The following is a 26,325-nucleotide window of genomic DNA, read 5'->3' on the forward strand; positions in this document are numbered from 1 at the left end:
ACAAACATACCCAAATAATACAACACCACTGCACTGACACATTCTCACATACTTGCAATATATGTAAGAGCTGCACAAATGTTAGCTTACTCACTAGGAATGGTACTCTCTGCTGGGCTACTGAAGGACTACAGCACCACAGAAGAATACAAAGGTCAGTTTTTAAGGTGCAGCTCAACCCCGCATGAACCTCCGTTCATTTCTTGTAAATTGTAACACTAAATTCGAAGTGGATTCACACCATCCTTGCTCCCTAAATATTATCCTGTCATCCTCAACACCTTATTTTGCATGTTTTGAGAGATTATGGTGAAAACATTTGGCTCAGCTTAGAAGTTAAATCTGTAACTTACAAATAACAGATTGTAATGCAAATGTAAAGTAATAGTTTTTTATTCCAGCAGTTAGATCCCCTACCCCAAAAATATTTTCCATTCATTCAAAAATGCATGTTTAATAGAAACCCCACATTATTGTTGTTGTTGTTACTAATATTATTATTATTATTATTATTATTATTATTATTATTATTATTATTATTGTGCTTTAGTTGATGTTCAGGTTTAACTATTGGAAACCCAGGCATATTGGCATGATTTCTTTCAAAAACAATTAAAGAAGGTGATGAGCCACAAAAGAAGAAGTTACCCTCCAAAAATGGCAAGAAATTAAAAATAAAAAGTACCAGAAAATTGCCTGAAAATTAGTTTAAAAAATCAACAACAACACAACAAAATCAGCAACAACAAACAGGACAAACAAGACTTGACCCCCATAATAATTATGTAACATAATTTTAAATATGTAATTATGATTTTTATAAAATATATGCTCATTTTTTCTAAGAAATTTCCCCCAAACAAAACAACAACAGCAAATAAAATAAAATAAATCATAAAAAACAAATAAACAGGGCAAATCAGACTTAGGAAACAAACATAATAATTATGTAAATAATTCTAGGTATGTAATTGTGATATTTATAAATATATTTCCCCTAGCTTTTTAAAAAAAAGTGCTGAATCTATTAATTTCTTGCAATTTGTGGGATATAAGTTGCTCATCGCCTTTTTCGATGATTTTAAAGAAATTGCATCACTGCATAAAGCAGCCAAAGAAAACTGATGTCGCTCCAAATTTTTCAAGGGTTTACCCAGGGCCCGTGCACTTGGCCCGCCCACATGGGTGACACACACCGGAAGTTTTCGTGCAGGACTTCCTCAGAATCCATGGACATGATCCATGGCAGGAGTGACTCAAGACAGTTCACTGTTTACTGTACCTGGCGTACACCAAAACATACCGGGACGGGCGGAGTTAGCAACAAAACCGACGCTTCCCGTTTTTCTGTGTTTGGCGTACATGAAAAAAGTACGTGAATTGTCGTTCTCTAATATTAAAAGCTACTGAGTCCAGCTGCTTTTTACTGCTTTATTTTTAGCGGCTACCTCCTACTGTTCATCTATCCTCCAGCTGGAGTATCCCGGAAACCAAAACCGAGCGCCTCCTTTATCAGCGAATAGGATACCATCAGTCATGTCTTCTTGGGGATTTCTGTGACACAAGTATAACCGAAAGTACATGTCATTTTAGACCCTTTCTGGGGTCATTTGCTAAACTTAGGGCTATGACAAACATCGAAGCTACTTTCATTTGATAGTTTATCAAGAGTGTGTACCCCGAACTGCACTTTCGTGTTGGGTGTTGTCGGATATAAATAACTGTGTCCACATACGTCACATTGCGGCTATATAAACCTTCAAACACAGGAGTGTCTCCGTCGACAGGTGTTTAGAGACAGAGTTTATTTGGCTGTAAAGTCGTAAAGTCGTGGGTCTTTCCCAGGCATGAAGAGGAGAGCAGCCATGGGTGCAACTCACAGCTCTGCTTCAGCCTCAAGCTCGTCTAAAGCTGCAAAACAGGAATCATCGATTTCCCAGGAAAATGTAAGAGTTTTGCATTATTCTCAACACCATGTGACTGCTGAGAGAGCTTGCAGCCACAACAAGTGGCCTATTTTGAGTGACCTTTGATTGCAACAAACTGTTACTTGTTGCAAACTGGAATTTGAACAAGTAAGACTTTGAATTTAGACCATGCAGGCTAAACGTTTTACACACACACATTAGGTGCTCTGTTTTATGCTTTTCCAGTGGTATGTAATGGAAATAAGTGCATTTGCTTACGTGCTTTACTTGAGTATGAATTTGATGTTTTTGTACTTTACTTAAGTCTAGGTTTTTTATGCTGCTTATACATTTCACAGGAAAATACATTTTTTTTTACCTCATGCCATATATCTAACAGCATAACTAGGTACTTTACAAATTAATTGTTTTGCATAAAAAACACAAGTTAAAAGTGTTGTGTTTTTTTATACATTTAACTATCCAGCAGTTTATAGTACAGCTGAAAGCATTAGTCTATTACTTTGCAGACTGACTGTGAATTAATTGGCAACTATTTTCTTAAATAAATGTTTGAGTCATTTTCTCATTTGTTTAGACTAATTTGCAGTTGCAGTGGTGGTTGACTTTTTCTTTCTTCTTCTTATTTTTCTTCTACTTATTATTATTATTATTATTATTATTATTATTATTATTATTATTATTATTTAGATATTTCGGCTACTTTTACTTTCCAAGTACGTTTTCCCATATATAGCTACTCACTTGTTTTTAAAGTAACATTTTCAGTGCTGTTTTAATAGTAACAAAGTATTTTCACATAGTGTTAGTAGTACTTTCACTCAGGGAAAGGATCTAAATACTTTCCCCACCATTATACTTTTTGACCACTAAAGTAAAATTTAACGGTTTGTAAAATCTGGCATCAACTGTTTGTTTGTTTGCTTATAAACTTATAAAATGATCAACTTCATTAGCTGGATGTGGCCGTGTGTCTTTATGAAGCTAGACTTTTAATTTTGGTTTAATTTAGCAGAAGGGTAAGATAATATATATATTGGATATTTTTCTAGAAAGCATCCCTCTGAAACCCACTTGCACGTTGTAGGGTTAAACTAAAAAAAGAAAATATGACCATTTAACATTGAATGTCCCTCCTCTAAGCCAAATCAAAAAACATAACTTAAAAATTATTCGAAGTGCCTCTCGTGTTTTGCAACACCCCCTCCCCTCTCAAGTCCCTAAAAAAAAAAAAAAAACCCCTCATAATTCGAAAATGAAAACGAAACAAAGCCCAAAACTGAGCAGTATTAAAAGTCAGAATGGGATGTTTTTTTATCAGCTTTATGTTTTTTTAACATCTTTTGAATGAAAAATAGTCATAAAGGTAACTTTAAAAGCTGTGATAATGTCAACAGTAATCGGCATTGGTACAAAGTTTGAAAACTGAACAGATTATCCAGAGTTTGACCTAATCTGTGTCCTCTCTGTTTTCTTTTCAGTTTTTCTCTGTTCCTCTGGAGATCTTAGAGGAGATCTTCCTGAATCTTCCTCCCTATCAGGTGGTGCGCGTTTGTCGGTCAGTGTGTCATCAGTGGAAGGAAGTGGCTGACAGCGAGTCTCTGTGGAAAGAGAGATGTAGAAGAGAAGGATATCGCCTCAGCGATGCTTCCAAAATACCCAAAGACTGGAGATTGTTTTACTTCTTTTGCACAAAGAGAAGAAATCTTCTCAAGAATCCAAGAGGAGAACGTAAGAATCCACAGTTGTGCTTATTTTTTTATATTAGAGAAATATTTCAACCACAAAATGACCATTTGTATGTCAGTAACTCACCTCGTGTTATGCTGAATTTGTAAAGAAATTTTAGCTTTTGTGGCATGCCTCCATGGAATATGAAAAAGGAGAAAATTTGTGATAAATTGAAGTAAAAATTGGGTCCATGTTGAACAACAGCAAAACCTTATCAAAACATCAGTGTAGAAACTCTCACACAACTTGTGCAGTATAATCCAAGTCTGATATATCCAGTTGTATGCTCAGTACTTTCCAAACACACACACCTCACTATTTAAAACACTTCCACTTATGAGTAGTATGCTTGAACTCTGCTCAATGGAGCGCACAAGCAGAAATAAATCGTATGTTGAAGTGTTTCGAATAGAAAATTTTATGCAAAAATGCATTTTTTTAAAGTACTGAGCATACAAGTCGAAGAGATGTTTTGATATAGTTTTGCTGTTAAACTTGGTCGTCTATGATTGTAATTCATGAAGATTTTTCTCAAATTTTGGATTCATTGTTCTCTATGGAGGCATGCATGAAAAAGTATTTTTCACAAAATCAGTGTAGCATAGGATGACTAATTGGTATAAAAATGATTATTTTGAACAACAATTTAGATTTACAAAAATAGTGGTCTCATAACCCTCCCCCTCGTGTTTCTATAGATAAAATGAAGAACTGGCAGATTTTGGAGAATGGTGGTGATAAATGGAAAGTAGAAGACCTGATGGAGCCACACCCAAATGTGACAGTGCAGAAGAACTTTGTGACTTCGTACTTGTGAGTATTCACCAGCAGTCATACCGAACACATATATGATATGGTACATTTCTGTTGTATAAAAGCAAAAGCCCTATCTGTTTTTTTTCTTCTTACAGCTTGTGCAGGAAGTCGCAGCTGATTAACTTGGAGGAGGAAGGTTACAACCCATCGTTTATGGATGACTTCCAGCCAGACATCAAAATATCCGATTGGTGAGAAAATGACACATTAAATACTTTCAAAACTCTAATAAATTCTTAAATTGATGGCAAATTGAGTCATTCACAATAACAATCCAGATTATTGTTGTTTTCCATTATTATCTGTTTGTTTATCTGCACATACACATGTATAGAAAAGACAGGAAAAAAAAGTTTCATCATCAATTTCATGACTAAGCAGTAATACAAAGTTGATAAAAATGAACAAATGTCAAAAAGTTTATATTTACAAAGTGAGGTGGTTTCCAAATTAATCAATGATGTGTATGAGTCTTTGCAAATTAGAGTCCTGTTCAGATGTTTTTTAAATAACAATAATGTAGATGACGATGGCAGTGATGGAAGTAGATGATCAAAGAGAGAGACCCTCTGGTGGTCTTCTGTGTTTCAATGAGTATTGATTAAGGGAAGTCTGAAAAAACAGACGATATAGTTAGTCAGTTATTTTGCTGGTGGTGGTCCTAAAAAGATTCGTCAAAATTGCATCTAAAACCTTTAACCAGTTCCATATTTTAAAACTTTGCTTAAATAAAATCAAACCAAATGTGCAACAAGTGCAGTGATAGGCAAACAGCAGACTTAGCGTCTAATATTTGTAACTGTAACTTATAAGCTAATTCTAAAAGACAAACAAAACATATTGGAGACAAAAAGGAATGTGTTTCTGATGAGGCTTTATTTTTGGCCCAACAATAACAGCACTGAAAAAGCTGGACGACTACTGGTTGAACCTAATCGCTGACCCCTGATCTATATGCACATGCTTTTGCGTCTGTGTTGTGTCAGGTTCGCACCACGATGGGATTGTGGCAGCGAATATGAGATCTGCGTAGAGTTGCTGAATCAAAAAAAGATGCCCGTCCAGAAGTTTGCCCCTGAGACTATTTACTTTGAGCAGTGGAACGATCAGAAATGGAATCAGGTATGATTAAGAGTTAATTAATACGGGGAAGTCCAGAGGACGCACAAAGCTTTAATGATGACTCTTAACTTACCGGTTTGTGTATTTCAGATAACCCACGTGTTCCAGAACTACGGACCAGGAGTGAGATACATCCGCTTTACCCACGGAGGTAAAGACACAAAGTTCTGGGCAGGATGGTATGGGATTCGTGTTACCGACAGCAGTGTCGAGATTTGTCCAGCGATGGTAACATAGCTCTGAGGGATTCATTTAATACCTGCTGCCTGCCTGAGATTGCAGAATTGCACCTTCTTTTTTAAAAAATTGCTCCATGTCTTATTTTCCTCCATATACGCTGGTCATTTTACTTGATAAAAGAAAGTTTCTTAAGGTAAAAATCTATGAATAGTGTATGTTTACATTATGAAACGGTATATTCGAAATGCTGCAAATGAACTCCCAAATGTTCACCGTGAGAAGACAAACTGTCCAAGGGTCACGAGATGTAAAGCACAGCAGAACTGAAAAGTATAATATTTTTCTTAACATGAGTGAAACTGAAATGCTATTCTAAATAATGAAAGTTTAGTTTAAATTAAAAGCACCCCGAAAGACCATATGAACTAATCAACAAAAATATAGTGTGTGGAGGAGTTCAGGGTATTTATTGCCCAGAACAGACGAATCAGTTTTTGGCTCTAGATAAGGCCATTTGCATTTTTGCGTTGATTCCGTAGTTCCCCGACACACATGGTACAAGGGATGAGTTTCAGTTCAGCAACACATCAATAGATGCCACTTAATCCTACACACTAAGCTTTTAAATATAATTATTATTACAACCCATCATTGGATGGGTAGAGAGTAGAGAGAGTAAAAACACTGAAGTACCCCATTGTGCGGATATTTATTCTTTGTTATGTTTATATGTAGGTTAATTCAGCAACTGGCCCCAAAACGGGTTGGATGTACTCACAGCTACTCTGCTGGGTTATTTATCCACTATTCTCACTGAGCCTCATGTCTTTGCAGTGAGGTGAATTGTTTTTAGTACCAAATAGTCAATATGGTCAGGAACGCAGTTCAGCATTGAGTTTTTTCCAGTGGCTACTCACAGTACTGCAGTGAAACCCCCCCCCCCATGTCCCAAAAAGCATCCCCCAAATAGACCACAAATGTAAAGGAGGGCATCTGTAAAACTGTTAATAGAATACCTTGAACTGCAAAGTGAACTATGACACTTTTTTTGAAATTATGATCCATCTAGATATTATAGATATATTTCCTTGAGCTGAGAAAAGCTACTTAAAAATCTTCATCACAATGTGAAGTTTATAAGCCAAGTGGGAGAAGCTAAAATATTTATTAATATATGTGCCCAGTGAGCAGTTCCATTGGATTGAAAAGGAGCCATCTTTGGATCTGGTGTTTTATTATATATCCATGAGTTTGGTCCCCAAGAACACAGTACAGTTTTTCACATTTAAAAGCTATATATCACAATCAGTTTCAGAAAACAGTAGATTTACAACATTCCAAATTTTATTGAAAATGTGCACTAAACTGTGATTGCAGTTGTTTTTTTGTGTGTTTTTGTATACAAACTGCTCATGGATATTTTTTGTTAGGACAAGATGCCATATACAGTATCAGGGCAACTCTGCAGAACAGAATGAAGTATCCAGCTCTGATATAAGTTTGCGTCTCAGTAGGGCCGGGTATCTGTAGCTGATACCTATGCATTGCATTGATTTAATTGTGGCGACCCACCACGATTAAAACATCTGCCACCCCAAATAGATTTTCTATTTTTGGAGCTGGAACGTTCATTAAGGGCGCAGGTACAAAGTAGATTTATTGGTCTTTTTTTTTTTAAACAGTTTAAAGAAAATATAATTAAAATTTGTCCCAACTCTGAGCACGGACGGATCAGAACAACATCACGCAGTGAAAGTGACACTTTTTATTGTGGTGGGTCTAAAAGTTTTCTCATGGAGAGCTCTGCCTGCGCTGCATTGACAGACCGGTAAAAAAAACTAAATTTAGAGAGGGGACTAAAACATTTAAAAGAAAAAAAATGGTTTTGCTTACACTCAGTTATGACAGGTGTTTTCAATTTAATGCAGCAGCTAAAAACCATACAGTCAGCAGTTCGGTGAAGTCCAGTGCAGTGAATTTGACGCAGTTGGCAGATTTGTTTGCTAAGATGCCACCAAAACATTCAAAAGGTATGGCTACACTGCATCCTGTGGCAGCTGGTGGCATTTTACACAACTGAATGCTTTCATTCACCTGATAGATGTCAAATGGAGAAAACAAAGCTATCAAATGAAGTACTCAATTGTTATCAGTATCACTCTAAGGGAACTGGTATCATAATTCTTTCAATGATATCCAGCCCTATTTCTCAGATTAAATCATTGCAAGGTGGAGTGATAACTCAAAGCTATATGAAGGCATCAGTGAGTGCAGAATGATGGCCACATGGCAAGAGAAGTTTTTCAAAAGTTGATCCCTCAGATTACAAGGGATTGTGTTCATATGTGCCGTTTTCACACTGCAGCACTATTATCTGACAAACCAGCCTTAATGTTAACTATTCTTTGCACTACTCTTTTAATGTGTACGTTGTGATACTGACAGTTTATAATGAAAAACATCTGTGTGACATGTATACAAGTTTGTAACTCTTAATCTATGTAACCATCAAGTCAGACGACAACATTTAGTATTTGAAGTTAGGTTTATTCATAATACTGGTTTATTGTGATGCTTTATCACAAGCAAGATACAGTACAACTTTAATGTCAAATTGAATAAAAACCAAAGAGTCCAAGAAACTCTCAACATCTTCCTTGTTTTCAGCGTCACCTCGGCTCCTCTAAATCTCTGGATCAGTAATGCACACATTGTATTCAGTCAATAAGTTATGAGTTAAACTCACTATATTTACAGATCAAATTCAAGCCCATCATCCAGGCGCTGTTATAGTAAAAGACAAATGCAAATAGTGCTAGTTCAGTCACTCAAAAATTCTTCACAGGGTTTCAAACTATGTATAGCATTTTTGTAAGAACTGTCACAATGTGTTACTGTCTGACTTCAGCAGCGAGTATGTTCGGTTTACAAAACGGTTCATTAGCCCGGGGTTATAGGCTGAAATGCTCCTCAAAAGTTCAGCTCCTGCAACTTTTGAGGAGCATTCAGGACACACATCACCTTCTTGTTAACGCACATCTGTCAAAAAAAGTAAATGACTGGGAGACTGTTGTGCTCCATCTGCTTGCATGTTAATTAATAGTTGCTATTTTTGACTTCCAATCTTGCGTGCTAACATATTTAAAACTTCATACGTTTCCTATTTCTTTGTCAGCTTCTGCAGATTTCTACTTTGACACGTGTCAATTTATCAGCTTATTTTTTTGGCAAACTTGTGGTACGATGGAGCATAGCCTAGAAATGTCAGACGTCAAATATTTCTCAGATTCACCTGGAGGCTATGTCGACATTGAACATGAAATTATGTAAAAAGGGGTAAAATGCAGCAACTTTTATTAACCCTTTGCATTATTCTTAAATTATTGGGAAATGTTTACGTTCTATGACAATGCGGTCTCAACCACACGCTGTCAGAATTAAACAAACTGTTTGAATGAACTATATTTTTGAACGTATAAATCAACTTTGATGGAATTACTTGAAAGTTTAAAAAAAAAAAAAGATGTGAGATATACTAAGACATAATTGGAGCAGCTCACTAACTCAACCTTATCAGCTTGTGTTGTGTTTTACAGGACAGTCATAAAAAACAGAAATTCTATTAAAAGACCATTTCATAGCAAGTTCTTTGAGAATATCACTTCAAAATTAACATGAACATAATGTGAACAACCTGACAGGTCACCTATGGTATTGTAAGTATTCAGTGTTCACATCACGTGAGAACATTTCAGTGGCATCGCATCATCACAAACATCATCAAATGTTACTCTGAAAATCATGTTCAACACATTGAATATGTATTTAGGTTAAGTCAGTCAGAATGCAAATATTTCATAATATCTCAACTCACGCTGGAATGTGCTTGTGCAACAAACCTCTTCAGTACTGCTAACCTAGATTTGGAAACTGGTGTGGAGAGAAGGCTGCGACGAAACTTAGAGCAGAACGCATTTACGTCTTTTCTTAGGTTCAGGAGGCTCCAGGGCAGCCAGTATTGCCTCATCAAACACATTCTTTAATCCTTTCTGTGGAAATAAAATATTAATATTCAAAACAGGGCTGTGTTCCAAATACAAATTAACATCTTCAGGGAACTAATTGCAAAAGAAGGCTGAGTAGAAATGGAGCAGGGCGATCAAAATTTTCCTTTATTCAAATAACATTATACAAGACTCCTTCATGATCAAGTTGTCTGCGTAGAGACAAAAGCTCGTGGAAAATTTTGATGCTGCAGTAGAAAAAAAGGTTACCGCTGTCTAAGACAGAGTGTGGCATAAATGCTTTGTAGGGTACAACTGATGCAGAAGAGCTCAATATTGAGATCATAACAAAATTTAAATAACAAAAACAAAGTCCCGTCCAGTTTCACAGACTTGCACACGAGGTGCGGACAAAAGAAAGAAGAACTTAAGATTGGCACTCTTGTTATATCAGGCAGCATGGGTAACTGTGATTAGGCTGAGTTGAAAAGAAAGCACGCATGAACAGAGGGGGGGGGGGTTATTGGGCACAAAGTTTAAAAGAGCATTGTGGTTATTTTAGTGACGGACATCTCTTTACAATGAGAAAGCAGCAGACGATCGAGAGGCAAAGCAAGATGCAAGAAGACATCAGAACAAACAGCATTTTCTCTTTCTTTGAGTTTCAGGGGGCTCTAAAGCGGCGAGGATAGCCTCGTCAAATACGTTCTTCAGTCCCCGCTACAGAAAGAGGAAAAGAAGGAGAAAAGACAGGCACACAACACAGAGTTAGATGGAGTTTTAAGCCAAATGCTGTTAGCAAAAGACAAGTGTTTCCACCCTTGTTAGAAGCACATGCTAGCCACACCGGGTTTATGAGTTGTTTGATGGGAGGTCTTACCTGCGTTAGGGCTGAGCACTCGACGTATTTGACTGCCTTAAGGTCTCGAGCCAGCTTTTCTGCTGTCTCGGGGGTGATTGGCTTCTGTTTGTTCTTGGCTAGCTTCTCCACTGTGGAGGGGTCATCACGCAGGTCGATCTGAGTGCCTACCAACAGGAACGGGGTCTTGGGACAGTGGTGAGTTATTTCAGGAACCCACTGGGGAATAAAAACACAGCGACAGAGCGCTCATCAACAAAAGGCAGATACATCTGTTGTTACACAAGAAAACGCTATGAAGTCGCTTGTGATGGCAAAATTGTTCTCTGAAATTTGATGGCAGTCAGTTGAGGGGAGCGGATATCTGTGGATAAGGTTACATGGAGAAGAGGCAGTTAGAGGTTTTTTTGGTGAAGTAAAATATAAAGGCTGGCGTTTTGGACTGTATATTAATCTAAAAGAAAAGTGGATCTGTCGAGGCAAGGCAAGTTTATTTATGTAGCACATTTCAGCAACAAGGCAATTCAACATAAAACATAAAAAGCACTGGGACATAATACAGAAGACATTCCTATGCAGTTAAAAACTTAAAAGAGCTTGAGAATAAAAATAAAAACGTAAAATAAACACAAAAATAAAAGTCACAGTGCAGTGTAAGAAATTAATAAATATGTGATTTAATCTAAGGCAGCAGTAAAGAGAAACATCTCAGGCTTGATTTAAAAAAACAGTGCTGCAGCAGACCTGTGGTTTTTGGGGAGTTTTTTGCAGATATGTGGTGCATAAAAACTAGTCTCGACTCTGGGGAGATGAAGCAGACCTGTCCCAGAAGACCTGAGAGGTCTCCATGATTCAAACTGTAGCAAGAAGGTCAGAATATGTTTCTAAACCACTCAGTCTAATATGTTGTCTCAACGCTATAGATAGTAAGTTCTATTTTGCTTTCTTCTGTCCCTTTTGTTGTGAACTGCATGATGCTTTGGCAAGATCAAAATAAAAATTGACTTTGCAAATATGAATGATATACAAAGACAGAGACGGCAGTGCACATATTAAACATACAAATTAGCCAGCTATCTGAGGAAAGGCTGGGATAATAGGGGAAAAAAGCTCTTTATGGAGATAATCAAGAGATATTTAATACTAAATGTCAACACTTCATGTGGGTTATTGTTTTTTTGTTTTTTGTTTGTTTCTTTCCTGGTCCACATGCTTTGTATATGCAAGACCGGAAGACGTTTGTCAAATAAGAGTGTGCTGTAACGCCATGAGGCAATTTCTAACCATAATGACCAAAACTTCCTTTGATTAGAGACTTCCTATTGTTAGAGGGTCATTAACAAAACAGGATCAGTTAACCAGATATTTCCGCCTCAGGAAACATATTCCAAAAATGTTTGCATATCAGCATGCACGACTGAATCACATTCACTTAGTCTGAAAAACGGTATCAGTATCACAAGGCCACAGTCGATGGTTTTCCTGTTTATCTGGCCAATGTTCCTCTCTGGCTTTTTGAAACATCCCCTACTTTACACTTTAATTAGACCATTGTCTGTGATCATTGGATCCTGGGTGATTTCCAGTAAAAAAATAAAAGCCATCCAGTGATTTATGATGGAGGCAGCGATGAGGAAAAACACTCAACAGCACAATGTGTTGCATTTAGAGTTAACACCATCACTAAAGCCTACTTCAGTAGTTTGCATGTTTATGGGTATATATATATATAGTTATTTAAAATCATGCTGTTTTTAAAGTTGTTTGTCCTTTTTTATTGTATTATTCCTTATTCCTGATAGTATCAGTCAATATGATGTCGGAAAGAAGTTAAACACTTACGCTAGACAAACACAAAATTGGGTTAGCGATATTTTAAATGTTTAACACTAGAATTTCATGTTGAGTGAATGTTGACATTATGAAGTTTTGCAGATGATGGTTTTTGTTCTCCATATCTTCCAACTAAATGTGGTTCTGCTACGTCAGGTTGATGTTGGTATGAGACGCTTGCAAGATGATAATTTTTGGTTACTGGACAACACAACTTAAAACCAATATAATATCAACTTCCATCTGTTGTCAGTATTTCACATCAAAGTGACGCTGGCATTTAACATTTACCTGACACTGAATTTTGATCACCTGACGTCACAACCTCAATTTGACCATCAAAGTCTAAAGCCCAGATCAGACCAATGATTCGTAACAAGACACAAATGTTTTAGAACGTTGCAGAGAAAAGTTGCAGCTCTGTAAACCGGTCGGTCTTAGCTCAACTTATGGTTTCACCTGCAACTAAGCTTTTCAAACTGCTAGCGAATGATTTTAAAATGTACGGCACATCACTTATTTCTACAGCCAACCTGCTTGTAACAAAATCCACTGGTCATGTCCGTTATCTGCGTGTCAGCGTCTCGCTGCTGTCAATTTCTGACAAACATCCTCCATCCCCACTGAACCCGAGTCTGCCACATTTTATACCCCTGCGGCCATGGGCACGGCTGTCAGTCTCTGTCCTCACAGTGTGCCGATGTCGGACGGAGGATCACTGCTGCTGCTCGGTGTATGTGCTGCATGGTGTTTTATTTATATTGTTTCTGTTTCATCACCAGCCCACTAGATATGCAGCTGTAACAAGTATCTCACTATTATCCTCAATCTTATTTTATTTTAAAAGCTGGAAATCAGAACGGAAGCACAAAAATTGTTGCTACAGAAATGATGAATCATCTCTTTTGGTTACATTGGTGAGAACTGGCAGGTTTTTAGAACACTGCAGACCGGCACTCTGCAAGTAGTTGCAAGTTTCAACTCGTCTTGTCGCAAATCTTTGATCTGAATTGGGCTTAACGATGTTGGTGGTGAGCTGGGCAGTTCATTATCAGTTAGTTGGAAGGAAAGGATGCTGTCAGATTTGCGGGTGAGCAACTCCACTGCTTTCCGATAAACGCTGTGTACTCACCTTTTCTTTAACATTCTCAAACGAGGAAGGTGAAACAACTGAGAAACAGACTAAGAAGACATCTGTCTGTGGGTAGCTTAGTGGTCGTAATCTGTCGTAATCCTCCTGACCTGTAAAAAGACCACACCACAAATGAGTTTACCTTATAACAGACAGGTAGGAATGCAATTAAAAAGAAATAGTCAAAAACAGGGGTCGACAGATTATGGGCCTGGCCGATTATCGGAGCAATTAATTGGCATTCTGCCTATTATGTGTATCAACATTTTATTTTAATGATCGCCGATATATCTTATTAATAAAAAAAGTGTGCGTTTCACATTCTAGGGAAGGCAGTCTGTAATATATGCAATGAAAGTGTCATCATGGGAGGAACTTTTACTTTGAAAAACCTCAGCAGGCTGTTGCTATTCAATGTTTCACTGAACTTTATTTAAAAAGTTGCTGGAATCTTGCTATATATAATGTTTAAAGATTAAATTTTAATTAAACATTTGCTAAAGGCAGTTAGCTAAAGTTTTGTGTTGGAGTTTGTTATATTCCAAATTCTAAATATTGACAAAAAATATTGTAATTGCTATTGTAAATGCTTATGTGTTCCAAATATTGGTTATGGTCTCATCAAGTGCTAATGATCAGTATAACTACTGATATTGAAAAACCAATATCGATCAGTCAAAAATAATCTTACCTGCTGTATCAAATAATCCAAGGGTGTATGGTTCACCCCCGATCATTACAGTTACTGCATAGTTGTCGAAAACCTGTTTTGAAAGAATTACAGGCATGTTAGTGTCAACTTGAGGGGGTTTTCTCAACCAAAATGTGTCTCTCCAACAGTATGCATCTGACTGTGAAACACCCCAAACTTACTCACCGTTGGTACATATTCAGAGGGGAATTTGTTGGTGGTGTATGAAATCAAAAGGCAGGTTTTACCCACTGCTCCATCACCCACCACCACACATTTGATAGTCTGCATCTCTGTGCTTTCTGCTGGCACGTTAGCAACTGAAAGATAACACATTTGGATATTTATTATGTTGTAAATGTAAATAAACACTGGTCCTAACATAATTGCAGGCTATTTAAGTGTCTATCCTTATCAGCTGCTACTGACAGCTTTGATTAATTAAGGGGGAAAGGCTGTGTTTCCCAACATTAACTAGTGTCACACCCCATCATCAACACTGTGCGGAGGCTAGCGCTGGCTACTCGTTTATTTAATCGCTTTATTATCTTGCTGTTAAACTTGTAAATAAGATAATGGGTCAGTCACACGATATGATATTGTGTTCTTTAAAAAGCGTGTAACGATAGTGAAACTACTTTGTGTATCGGGTCAGCCAGCTAAGATAACAATCGCTAAACAATGCTAGGTGGTAAGCTAGCTTAGCAACCGGCCGGCTAACGTTAGCTTGTAAACTAACGCAGGTTTCTCGCTCTGTCTGAGTCCCAGCTGACAAAACGAAGCATGAAAACAATAACCGAAGTTGTATTTGTGATCTAACTACAGGCAGAGTGGCGAGGAAATGTTTGTGTTACGTACCAATGTCCCTCCGTGTCTCCGCTAGCTAACGTTAGCCGTCTGTTTCGCCGGGCGTTGGCACCAGCGATCAGCAACTTGTTCCAGTCGGTGAGAAGCGGAGTCCAGACTTCACCAGTGACCGTCAAAGTGCACCAGTAACACCGGATATCTCCTTCAAAGTAAGACAATCAGCAGACATTGCGAAATCTGACGCTATATTATACAAGACAGGTACCAAAGTAGCTATAAAAATGACATAAATGTCAAAATTAGGTATTTTTCTCTGTATGTAACCTTGTTTTTGTGTAATTTATTCACATTGGTGGAGCATAAAGACATTTGTTATTGCACTTAGGGACTGTACTTTATTAATCATAGTAGGCAACCCTGTTCTGACTCTTAAGTCATAAAGTGCAGCCACTTTCATAGTGCTTTTGGCGTAAGATAGAGAAGCCAAAAGTCACCTTTTGTGTCTGCATGAAACGCCGCGGGATAGTCAGGTGAGACTACAGCCGGACAGAACTGGTTGTTGTGTTATTATGTGTTGCTGGACGGCCAGACTGCACCTACTGCTTCTGCAAAATACATGCACAGCTGGCGTCCCTTGAGAACCTGGCTCGACCATAGACTGTATATAAAGATGGACAACATGTCAGTGGCCCTAAACATAGGTCAAAACTAAAAACTAAAAGTACATGTCAAATATTTTTTTCCAAAGATGGTTTCTGACGCTGAGTAGTTTACAACACACTGATGTTTGTTCAAATGATTGTTTTTATGATAAGTTTGGTTTTAATGATTGATTCAATTTTACAAAAAGGGGAGTTTCTGCTATGATTGACAGCTATGACTGCCAATCCATGCACTCGCATCCAATGGAGCTGCTCGTGATTGGTTGGATGGGTGTTTTGGTGGGAACTCCCCCACTGCGGATATCGCTGCCTTGCAGACTTTGGCTCTGAATGACTTCACCAGTGCAAGATGGCATCAACCGAGATATTTTATTTCCATTTAAGCATAGCGGGAGGGTCATTTTTATTTATATACAGGCTATGGGCTGGATGGAACCTGTTGCGTTTCATACACATACAACAGGACGGTGTCAGGTAGAAATGCTGCTGATAACGATGTAATATAAGGAGCACAAGGGTGCCTACGGTGGACCTTCAAGCAAGAGTCCCCTAACCCTTACAATCCATGCCAGCATGAGTATGTTGACGTCCCAGCGTCCGTTGCCATGTGCGGCTGTTGCCTAAACATAACCACCTGTAGTGTAATCCCACCATGTGCTTGCGTTAACATCACATTAGCAGCATCTCAGAATGTAAAGAATTAAAAAAAATGAAGTGCAAATAACAAACAGTCCCTTGCATGACATTTGCTCTTAGTGTTGGTGCATAACATAAACATTTTACATGAAAGTGAAATGAACAATAAAAGTAAGTAGGCTATTTAAAAAATCAAGAGACAAAATATATTGAACACAAAAAAGAAAAAACTATTAAAATATATGCAATATATATGAAATAAATGAAAGAGCTGTGCAAATTATTTGCAGACATGCAAAATATCATCAACGGGACATGCAACAGTATGAAGTACAAAAAGATTTTCATTAATATGACATGTAGCCCAGAGATAGATGAAAACTTTAAAGTAGTAATTCTAAGGTTCTTGTACTTTAAATATTTCCATTTTATGTGTTTTTACACTGTGGTTTTGCTACATTTACCTCAAGATCTGAATAATTCTTCACCCACTTTCTGAGTATTCACTTGTCTCCTACTTGTGCTTTTATTTTGAAAGGCAACTTTCCTTGGTTATGGTGGCTGTCTTGACGCGAGTTCATGCCAGAGATTCCTGCAGCAGAAGTGATGACATCACCTCCTAAATCCCTCACACCCACCTGAATCAGAGGTATCTCTTCCATACTGCATCTACAGGTAGAAAGCCATTTATCTGAAAATATGATTGATCAGTGCAGATTTGCCAGACTGATAAGAGACACTGACAGATTTGAGTATTAAACATGTTCTTTGTATTCACACGTCTATATTTATTATTTACAGTAACTGAGCTGAGTTAATTACAAAACAGATGAAAACATGTAGAACACAATATGGTACAAAAGCCCTGAAATGAATACCATGTTAAAATGCTCAAGAAACAAAAATCATCAGCTTGTATAAAGAGAGAAACACTCTGACTTCTGATCTACTTCTGTGATCCTTTCTTTTATTATCCAATAACAGAGCAGGACGGCACCACTTTATTATTTGTCCACGTTCTGTCTTTCATGCACTTCAATTTCACAAGAGTTGGGCCTACATTTAAATCTGAAACTGGTGGTTAAAAGTAAAACGAATATCAACGTCTATGACGGTCCTTAAAAAATCTGCAAATAAATTAGAGGGAAGCCAAGAGCCTCAGTTCTCCAGAGGTGCTAATTTTAAGATGATTGGATATTCAAAAGTTGGGCCCAAAGTTATCTTAGGCCCTGGCACTGAAATTAATTAGGTTTTAATCATTTAGATACTGGAGAAAAAAAAGAGTCTGAAAGCCACTTTTTCCACTTGGTTTAGTTCTTTGTTTAATTCACACACTGATAGAACTTCAACTGGAAGAATAGTTTTGTCGCTGCAGCGCATGAATGAGTTTATAATTCATCTGTGACTTTCAGTTGTAGATGTTTGAGTTCTGATGTTGAAATTCTTGTTGCAGCTGTATTTTCCTCATAGCATTTATCCTCCAAACAATGACGTGTGTTGATACCAAACAAAACAACATAAAAATAAAGAGGATCCAACGTAGAGTCGCCCACCAACTAGTTAGAAGAAAAAACAAAAAGGATTGGGGATTAGAATTACTTTTGTTCTTGGCAAATAATTGTGCATGTTTATGCATTCAATTATATGAATTGTTGTTAATATTTTATTAATATTTCACTGAATTATAATATGGAAATTGCTGTAAACTGTCCCTGTGGCATCTTCTTACCTTATTCCATCTTGTTCCAGTATATTGGCTGTTGTGGTGGCAGTAGTTGTCATTACTGTGGGGAAAAATACTTTGCATTTAAAGTCAACAAATGACATTTACTGACCGATTAACCCTGTCTCCTAGAAATTACATTTATACACAACGAACCATTATATTGCCCCAATACTCCTTAACTAAATATGATGTGTTGGCCTGCCATCTCACCTTCACCTCACGAGAACATGAAATTAATCAATTAATTAATTAATTAATTAGTCATAAAATAGTTTAGTGTTTTGTGTAAAATGTTATACCCTCAGTCCTACAGTAATAAGACTTTCTTTTGTGTGAGACTTTATTAGAATATATTGGCATTCTGGCCTAAATAATGTTTCAAAGGGTTTTACACCCTGCCTAGAAATATAATGAGTGAAATAATTCATATATGTTATTATTATTATTTTTTTAAGTTTACAAAAAGCCTTCTTGTTAACAATGAGTGCAATTATATAGACATAAATAAAACCTGTTCATGAGGATTAGTTTGGTGATGATCATTTTTAGGTATATGATGTCCATATAGCACAGAGATATTGTGGTTATTCATATTTCCAGTATACACCCCAGTTTCTTTCAGATTATTCTACCAAGCATATTCAGGTTTCTCATAAACAGAATATGGTGTTTACACGCTAAAATGCACCAGTGGGATATTCCAAAAACCGGACCACAAACGGGTTATTCGTGTCTTTGTATCAACTCTGTATCAATCTAAAACTACAGTTGGTAACTTAAAAAAACCCAAAGGTTTTTGTCATATGGGTGAAACTGTTACTATGGGTGTTGCAGTGCGAGGCAGCAGCTTGGGTCCATGTTTACTTTCTGTCTGCTGCAAAACATCCCAACAGGGAAAAAAAGGGACCTATTTTGTCAAGTTTGAAACTGTTGATATACAGACAGTGGTGCGTGAACAAATCAAAATCATGTCCCTCTAACTGGCTCTAATGCCATTTGCAAGAATACACCACGGCTGAATGAAAACAACCAATCAGAGCCGAGGAATCTCTAATGCAGCTGTAAGGTTAATCAATGCTCGTGAACAAAGGTCAAACGGTAAAAATAGGCAGCACTGATTAAATATGAATAAAGATTCTGTTTCTGCATTGCCTATTTCTATTTTCAAATGTTCCCAGAGAAATATTTTAGTGTACTGTTTAGCTGTAAAATGAGATAGTTTGAAAATAGCTGAGCCAAAGCCAAGCACCTGCAGGACCAAACGTTCTCATTTTACAGCTGAAATATGTTTCTGAAAACGTTTTAGGCGAGAAATATGCAATGCATTAACAGATTCTTGATACATATTTGATCAGCGCTGCCTAGTTTGACAGTTTGACTGCAGTTCAGAAGCGGTGATTGTAATGATTGACAGCTGTGTTAGAAGCCACATTTACACAGACTGTTCTAGGCGGAAATATCACATCCAATCGCGGAAAAGGGGGGCGGAGTGGTCTCACCTCTGAGCCGGAAACAGAGGTAGTTACAGTGCCGTAACGAAAAAGCTGGAAAGGTGTAAACATGGGACATTTACATGTGCGATCCACTGCGGGAGATTTAAAAAGCAGCTAATTCAAAGAAGAACAGCTGCAGTAAATGTCTGCAAACTGGGAAAACATTGAGATTTGGGAGCGACTTACCTTCCGAGATCAGCCGAAAGAGAAACAGAGAAAGCAAACATTGTCATTGGCATGTTATGCGTTTGTTATTGTTAAGAAAGCGCTGCCGATGCACATATTGTTTGTCTCGCTAAAGGCGGACGCTTGTTGTGCCTCTTTTGATTGCAGAATGCCACGATGCAGTGTATAATCACACACTGGAGTAGAGTGATGCTGTCGTCGTTTGGTTCTGTGTAAAAATGCAGGGGCGGTATAAAAGGGGGACTCTGCTTCAGCCCTACAGCGTGTAAAAGTGGCAAGAGACTCCTTGTCTCTGATTGTTTTTTTTTCGTTCAGCCGGGGTGATTCTAGCAAATGCTCCAAGAAGCACTGCAAGGAGGCGAAGTAATGTAATTTTTCCTGGATGATCTCTCTCATGCATTACTGTCAGGATATAGTGACGGTTTCAGCAAATATGACAGACAGTTATTTTTTATAAAAGTAACCAGCTGTACATTTAGGAACATATTTATATATATATATATAAGATTTTTGTCAACTTCAGTTGAGTTTAACCTACAAGTTTGACTCAATTATAGGAGCACCTGTCTTTCTGAGTTACTAAAAACATTGCGGTACATTTGATGAAGTGTCTGAGCTGAAGTATACCTGCGTGTGAGAGTCGGAGCCTGACGCCAGTGTAGACGTTCCTTCCCTGTCTTGAGATGACACACCAGTACATATCCTTATCACTTTCTGTGAGCGAGGTCATAGTCACAGTGAAGACTCCTGCCTCTTTATCATCTTCAATGGAACTTCGGTCACTATATTTCATCCTGGGTGTTCTCACCACTACTTTACACCACTCATATATCTGTCCTTTGCACCAGTACTTTTCATATTCTCTGAACTGTTGGTTGTACTGACAACGGATTGTCACAGATCCTCCGTATACTCCTGTTACCACATCTGGAGCTGACAGCTGGGCAGAGTCCACTGCATGCTTTGTTAGCCAGAAAAGACAGAAAACAGGAGCTGAAAAATACAAAAACATAAGTTCATCATAATTTTCAAGTTCCATTTACACAACCACAATATTTTTAAAAAGCTACTTTTACCACTGAAGAAGGTAAGAGAAATCCCTGAGGTCCTCATTGTGGGAATGCAACAAACAATGTGAAGCAGAAGCAAAGTGTGCAATATTTGAAGGCTTCCTCTTATTTCTCCCATGTGGTAAAGTTATGCAATCTGGTGGTTCAAGAGTTTTTGGCAGTGTTTATTTGCGTAGGCTTGTTTGTGCAGGCATTATTGTGTTATCCTACAGCACAGCAATGTTTCTCTTGAGAATCTTTTCCATCTGTGTGGGATACTGTGAAATGTGTAGAGTTTAAGGCTGTTTTTTAAATACTGCAACAGCAGGTGGCACTAAAGACCAGACTGTCAGAGGACATAATATGTTCAGTAGCTATCATCTTGAGAGCTATTCTTTTCTTTTGTGTTTTTTTTTAGCAAGATGAAGGTAATTTCTATGTGCACATCTTATATCTCAAATGCAGGTAGAAAATATCACTTGAGTTTTTAGAAAAGGAGAGCCCGCACACTGCTCTTGCTCAGCATCAAAATTTATTGATCATACTACGTTTCAGTCCCTCTGGGCTTTTGTCAAGTGTTTTGACTCTGCAGTGGCCACAGTGTGACGTTCATGTCTCCATTAACGCCATTTACAATGAACACAGACTCATGAGACCCAGTGGTGAAGGACAGCACGGCCTTCTTGTCCTTAAAGACACCCGGTCATGCCAGCCCTTCATGATGGCAGACGCAGTCCATGGGGAACTGAAAGAGCACAAGGTCTCCCTGAGTGGGTGTGCGTCTTTCCTCTGTGATGAAAATGCACAATTTTCCTTCCCCTCTAACATTTAGTCTCTCTGAACATGGATGAATTACTGAACTGGCCTACTGGGACCGAAAGTGTGAAGGGCCCCTGGCCTTCACTTGGAAAGTGTCACTCAAATTAACAAATATTGATCAGAAAGGGACTCAAAATGGCCACAAAAAGAGACATGAAATTACCCAAAAAAGACACAAATATACTTAAAAAGACACAAAATGACAATAAAGACATGCAAAGGAAATACAAAAGGACATAAAACTACTGCAAAGAGGAACACAACAACCACAAAAGGCACATGTACATCTCAAGGAGACACAGAATTACTTCACAGAGGTGCAAAGAAACAACAAAGAGATAAAAAAGAATTACAAGGATAAGCCAAAGGACCAAAAGAAAGGCACAAATATACCCCCAAGAGATGCCAGAAGATGCTGACAACTACAAAAAGACACAAAATGACCAATACAAACACAGAAGTAGATCAAAAAGACATCAAAATGACCACAGAAAGACACAAAACCACCAAATAAAACATAAATATACCCCTAGGAGACACAAAACGACCTCAAAGATACACAAAATACCCACAAGGACACAACAAATTACCACAAAGAGAAACAAAATTAGATGCTGACAACTACAAAGAGATTCAAAACAACAAGTCTGTGTGTCTTGCTCATATGTAAGAGAGGTTTTGGGGCCCTTTGCATGTCTGTGCCCAGGGGCCCATTGTCTCATAATCTGCCCATGTGTCTGGACCTTTGTCAAGACTGTTTTGACTCTTGGAGACTGTGATGTTGAGCAAGAGCAGTGTGCAGGATCTCCTTTTCTCAAGAGAAGTTAATTGAGACTACATGAAAATCGAATAAAATTGTAGTGGTTTCAATTTTTCCACAATCATGCATTATAGCAGTCTTCCTGTTCTTTGCTTCAGAAAGCAGATCCCACTTTATCTATCTATCTGTGTGAAAGCAATATCATCTTTTGCCCCATTGCTTCTCATCCATTGCATTAGTCTGATTTTTTCCTCAGGGTTTCATCCAACTAATTTGATTCTTTGCCATTTTGCATCAATGTACATTTTTAATGGTTTAATAATGATGTAAATGATGCTGTGTATTATCATAAAAGATTATGCTTCAGATTTATTGCCATTGGCTCTGATATCTCGTGCATATCACATTCACAGCGACTTTGCTGTTTTTCTGTGGTGCTGTTCAGTGCAGACATGACTTGACTTTCTATGATTAATATTGCCTTGGCTCGTGGTATTTTTTAAAATATAATCTTGATCTTGATGGATTGCTTTTTCTCAGTTACAGTCAATAAATTGCTGTTATAGTATTTATAATAACAACTCGAAAATACTTTCAAATGCTTTTAGTCGACATTGAATTGGCATTGCCCAAAATAGTCAAATGCAGTGTTTGAATGTTACTTAGTATATTTACTGTTGTCTTTTGGGCTTTGTTTTAGGGTTTTATGTTTGTTTTTTCTATGTTTCATGTATTCATTGTGGTCAGTCTGTTTCCTGTTTTATTTTGTCAGTTTTCTCCTCATGTGTCATGTCTTGTGTTTTCCATCCAATCGGCTCTCTGCCTGCTCCTCTGCCTCATCACGTTATTCCCCTGAGTTTCTTCGCCCTTTTTCACCGTCTGCACCTCATCCTGTTGTCAGTGTAGTTTGTCTTAAAATCTGAAAGACTGCAGAGCAACAAAATAATAGATTATCCCAAAACCAAACAGAAAAAAGTAACAAGAAACCTACCTAAAAATAAGGAAGAGAAGAAAAAACTGTTGTGCGTTTATTCTCTGCTATATTTCTTTTGTTGTTTGTTTCTGTATCTTTCCGTTTTGTATTTTAGGACGGTTAAGCACTGTGGTCAGCTGCGGTTGTTTTAAATGTGCCCTATAAATAAAGTTTGACTTTACTTGAGCAAAGGATCTGAATGCCACCTCCACCGCTGCTCATGTATATATGTAGACGTAGCAATTGTAGTAGAAAAATATTTATACAAGAAATATCACAAGGCGAGACACATTATCATTGTGTAATCTGAGCTGATTATGTTAGACAGCAGAGGTGTGAGATTATAACACAGTTCTCATGTAGGTGGACTTACATGTCTTTTCTAGGCAGCATCACACCGAGCTTCATGCACCATATTTTGAAACATTACTTTATGTTACAGTGCGTGAACTTCTCTCTCTGACTTTACAAGGAAGTTGAAATGACGCTAATGCCCTTTAAGGTCAACCCACACAGGAAAAAACAGAACTGTGATTGTGACACATGCACTGGTGCTGAGTAAGTGGCATGAAGGTTACAACACCGGTAGGCACAAAATTGTTTTTTAAATTTACCCATTATTAACCAATTAACCCTCTTGTGTAACGCTCAGACATCTTTCACAAGCTGTTTACCCCTTTAAAACCTGAGAAAATTGGTTTTATTTTTTTCTAAAACATGGGGGGAAAGGCATTGACCAACTTGGCAGACAATGTCCCACAAATTACAATAATTACCTAAAAATTAGTTTTAAAAAAGAGGGGAGGATTATTAGAAAATTATCAAAAAAAAAAAGAAAAAAGTCCAGAAAACTATATTTGTCATTTTTCTTTTTTTCCATTTAAAGTGATCTTACAGAAAATAAATAAATAAATAAATAAAATAAATATAGGACTTTTTTGTCTTTTTCATGTGTGTTTAATTTTAGGTAATTTTCTACGTATTAATTAGGTTTTTTTGGTCATTTCTGAGCCATATCTTTTAAGTTGCTTTTCCCCCGTGTTTTTGAAAGAAATCAAACCGATTTGCTAAAGTTTAAAAGGATCAAACACATGCTTAGGATAGTTATAGCACAGAAAGATATATATTAAATAGCCTTGACTACTTGTTATGGAACTCATAAGTTAGTGAATATTAAGGCTGTAATTTAATGAGGTCACTAAGCAGATGTATAATTTAAGTACATGACATGACAGATTAGTCTTTGATTTGCACCTCAGGCGGGTAAAAAAATGTTTTTTAAACTTTCCCGACATGATGAAATGACCTTGATTAAAACTTAAATTGGACTGTTTTTCTCTTTTAAGTAAGAAAATCAGTGGATAAATGAATGTCAATTTGTGTGACGTCTTAGTTCATTTTTGAGACATGCCATGAAAAGCACATTGGCTTGAGCTGAAAAAATGTCTGGCTTCGGCTCAGTCAAGGTGTTTTCCACTAACACCAGCATATCTTTCTTTAAATATTATCTGAATTATTGAAGATAAAGAAGGCTGCATTATAATGTAGGCAAAATGATTAGATAAGATCTCAGTTTACTACGTGAATGCTTTTGATTTTGATGCAAATTCCTCTGTGACATAATGATCCTCTTTTTGGCATGATTGGAGTTGTCAAACATATTTATCATCACATATCTGCAGTCTAAGCAGTTTTTCAAAGGCAATTTGGCTCCTTGTTTCTGTGAGTTGACTTCTAATGTCTTATGTCACCGCTGAGCAGAGACAGTAAATTCACTGCGTGACATGAAAGGCATATTTGATAAGATATCACAGATTCATGCACTTTAGTCAAATCAACAAACATCTGTCTTTCCTTCTGTTTTCCATGCATGCATAGATAATTCACTTTAAGCATTTAAATGTTTTACTTTCTGATATGAGATGATTTAATGCATATTTAGCAGGTCAAGCCTAATGGATAAAATATATTATATCCCAAAAAAGTCCATTTGTTACAAATTCTTTTAAAACAAGCCTGAGGCACGTTTTCTGCATCGTATTTGCTTTGGATTATGTCTGCTTTGGATAAACGAGTCCTTCACACAAGGAGAAAGTGGCCCTGTGGCGAACATGCCTGTAAGTGTGATAAGAAATCACATATTACTCCTTACGTGAGCACATTTGATAACCTTCTCTGAAACAATCTTTTGCGAATAAACACCTTTTTGGCAGATGTCCCATAAGTCTGCAAACTTGGAGTATATAAAAGTGAGTGCACCTGTTAGATGACCTCCTTGTACAAGGTAGTCATGGGCAAAGTACTGTTTGTAACGGGTAAGTCAGTGCTGATGTATTCTGAAACATAGTTCACTTGTGTGTGCACATGGTAATTGCTATTTCCAGGATTTGGATATACAGTATATTGCATCAATTTTTAGAGAATCATTTCTGGCACTTTTTCCAGTTAATGTCTTTTTGCTCAAAGATAACAAGTGACTTTTAATTTTACAGCTCTGGCCTTGCTGCTGCACGCGCAGCTTGGTAAGCAATCTATGAATATGAGATACAGTGTGCATGCTTAATTTTCATTTCATGGTCCAAAATTGCTTTTCGTTTGATCCGTAAATAATACATTTCTTTTGAATCAAAGGCTCATCCTTCATCCTGTCATGCTACTTCACAAACTGGGCGCAGTACAGACCACCTCCCACCATTTACATGCCCAATGACATCGACCCATGCCTGTGTACCCATCTTCTGTATGCTTTTGCCACCATCAAGAACAACAAACTGGCCACCTATGAGTGGAACGATGTGGAGCTTTACGGTCAATTCAACGCCCTGAAGAACAAGTGAGTTCCTGAAAGGATCCAGTGGCGCGCCCAGAAATTTTTCATAGGTGGAGCCACTGAAAGTCTTTGAGTAGCACACCAAAAA

At 37.5% G+C, this 26,325-nt stretch overlaps 4 protein-coding genes across 8 annotated transcripts in view; 2 read left to right on the top strand and 2 right to left on the bottom strand.

The window, feature by feature from the left end:
* On the top strand, window positions 1-8,430 carry LOC121946631 (F-box only protein 6-like). 3 transcript variants are annotated; one of them, XM_042491291.2, is made up of 7 exons: window positions 1-154; window positions 1,846-1,946; window positions 3,410-3,659; window positions 4,358-4,472; window positions 4,571-4,666; window positions 5,462-5,597; window positions 5,688-8,430. In XM_042491291.2, the coding sequence occupies exons 1-7, from the start codon at window positions 79-81 to the stop codon at window positions 5,832-5,834; spliced, it is 921 nt and encodes a 306-aa protein (XP_042347225.2). In that variant the 5' UTR covers window positions 1-78; the 3' UTR covers window positions 5,835-8,430. The 3 variants fall into 3 exon arrangements, with proteins under 3 accessions (XP_042347225.2, XP_087938057.1, XP_087938056.1); XM_088081931.1 differs by having other exon boundaries at window positions 3-154; window positions 1,788-1,946; XM_088081930.1 differs by lacking the exon at window positions 1-154 and adding an exon at window positions 1,242-1,371.
* Window positions 8,304-15,295, bottom strand: LOC121946633 (cell division control protein 42 homolog). 2 transcript variants are annotated; one of them, XM_042491296.2, is made up of 6 exons: window positions 15,155-15,295; window positions 14,483-14,616; window positions 14,297-14,369; window positions 13,606-13,715; window positions 10,662-10,859; window positions 8,304-9,826 (listed from the first exon to the last, which is right to left on the bottom strand). In XM_042491296.2, exons 2-6 carry the CDS (start codon window positions 14,585-14,587, stop codon window positions 9,737-9,739), a joined length of 576 nt encoding a protein of 191 aa, XP_042347230.1. In that variant the 5' UTR covers window positions 14,588-14,616; window positions 15,155-15,295; the 3' UTR covers window positions 8,304-9,736. The 2 variants fall into 2 exon arrangements, with proteins under 2 accessions (XP_042347230.1, XP_042347231.1); XM_042491297.2 differs by lacking the exon at window positions 8,304-9,826 and adding an exon at window positions 9,928-10,501.
* The window catches only part of LOC121946630 (acidic mammalian chitinase-like), a 15,713-nt gene continuing 4,560 nt past the window's right edge, over window positions 15,173-26,325 (top strand). The window contains exons 1-4 of one of the 2 annotated variants that reach the window (XM_042491287.2): window positions 15,173-15,312; window positions 16,940-17,050; window positions 25,900-25,929; window positions 26,039-26,240. In XM_042491287.2, the coding sequence (XP_042347221.2) occupies window positions 26,107-26,240 (134 nt within the window). In that variant the 5' untranslated portion in view covers window positions 15,173-15,312; window positions 16,940-17,050; window positions 25,900-25,929; window positions 26,039-26,106. Of the gene's footprint in view, window positions 15,313-16,939; window positions 17,051-25,597; window positions 25,723-25,899; window positions 25,930-26,038; window positions 26,241-26,325 lie in introns of those variants that run through there. The other variant, XM_088081929.1, reaches the window with a different exon arrangement.
* LOC121946632 (CMRF35-like molecule 1) lies at window positions 17,166-20,934 on the bottom strand. The gene is made up of 4 exons (XM_042491295.2): window positions 20,883-20,934; window positions 20,434-20,799; window positions 18,131-18,185; window positions 17,166-17,957 (listed from the first exon to the last, which is right to left on the bottom strand). The coding sequence occupies exons 1-4, from the start codon at window positions 20,917-20,919 to the stop codon at window positions 17,810-17,812; spliced, it is 606 nt and encodes a 201-aa protein (XP_042347229.2). The 5' UTR covers window positions 20,920-20,934; the 3' UTR covers window positions 17,166-17,809.

This window comes from Plectropomus leopardus, chromosome 9 (genome assembly GCF_026936395.1).
Source record: "Plectropomus leopardus strain MGB_pleo_1.0 chromosome 9, ASM2693639v1, whole genome shotgun sequence".
NCBI lineage: Eukaryota > Metazoa > Chordata > Actinopteri > Perciformes > Serranidae > Plectropomus > Plectropomus leopardus.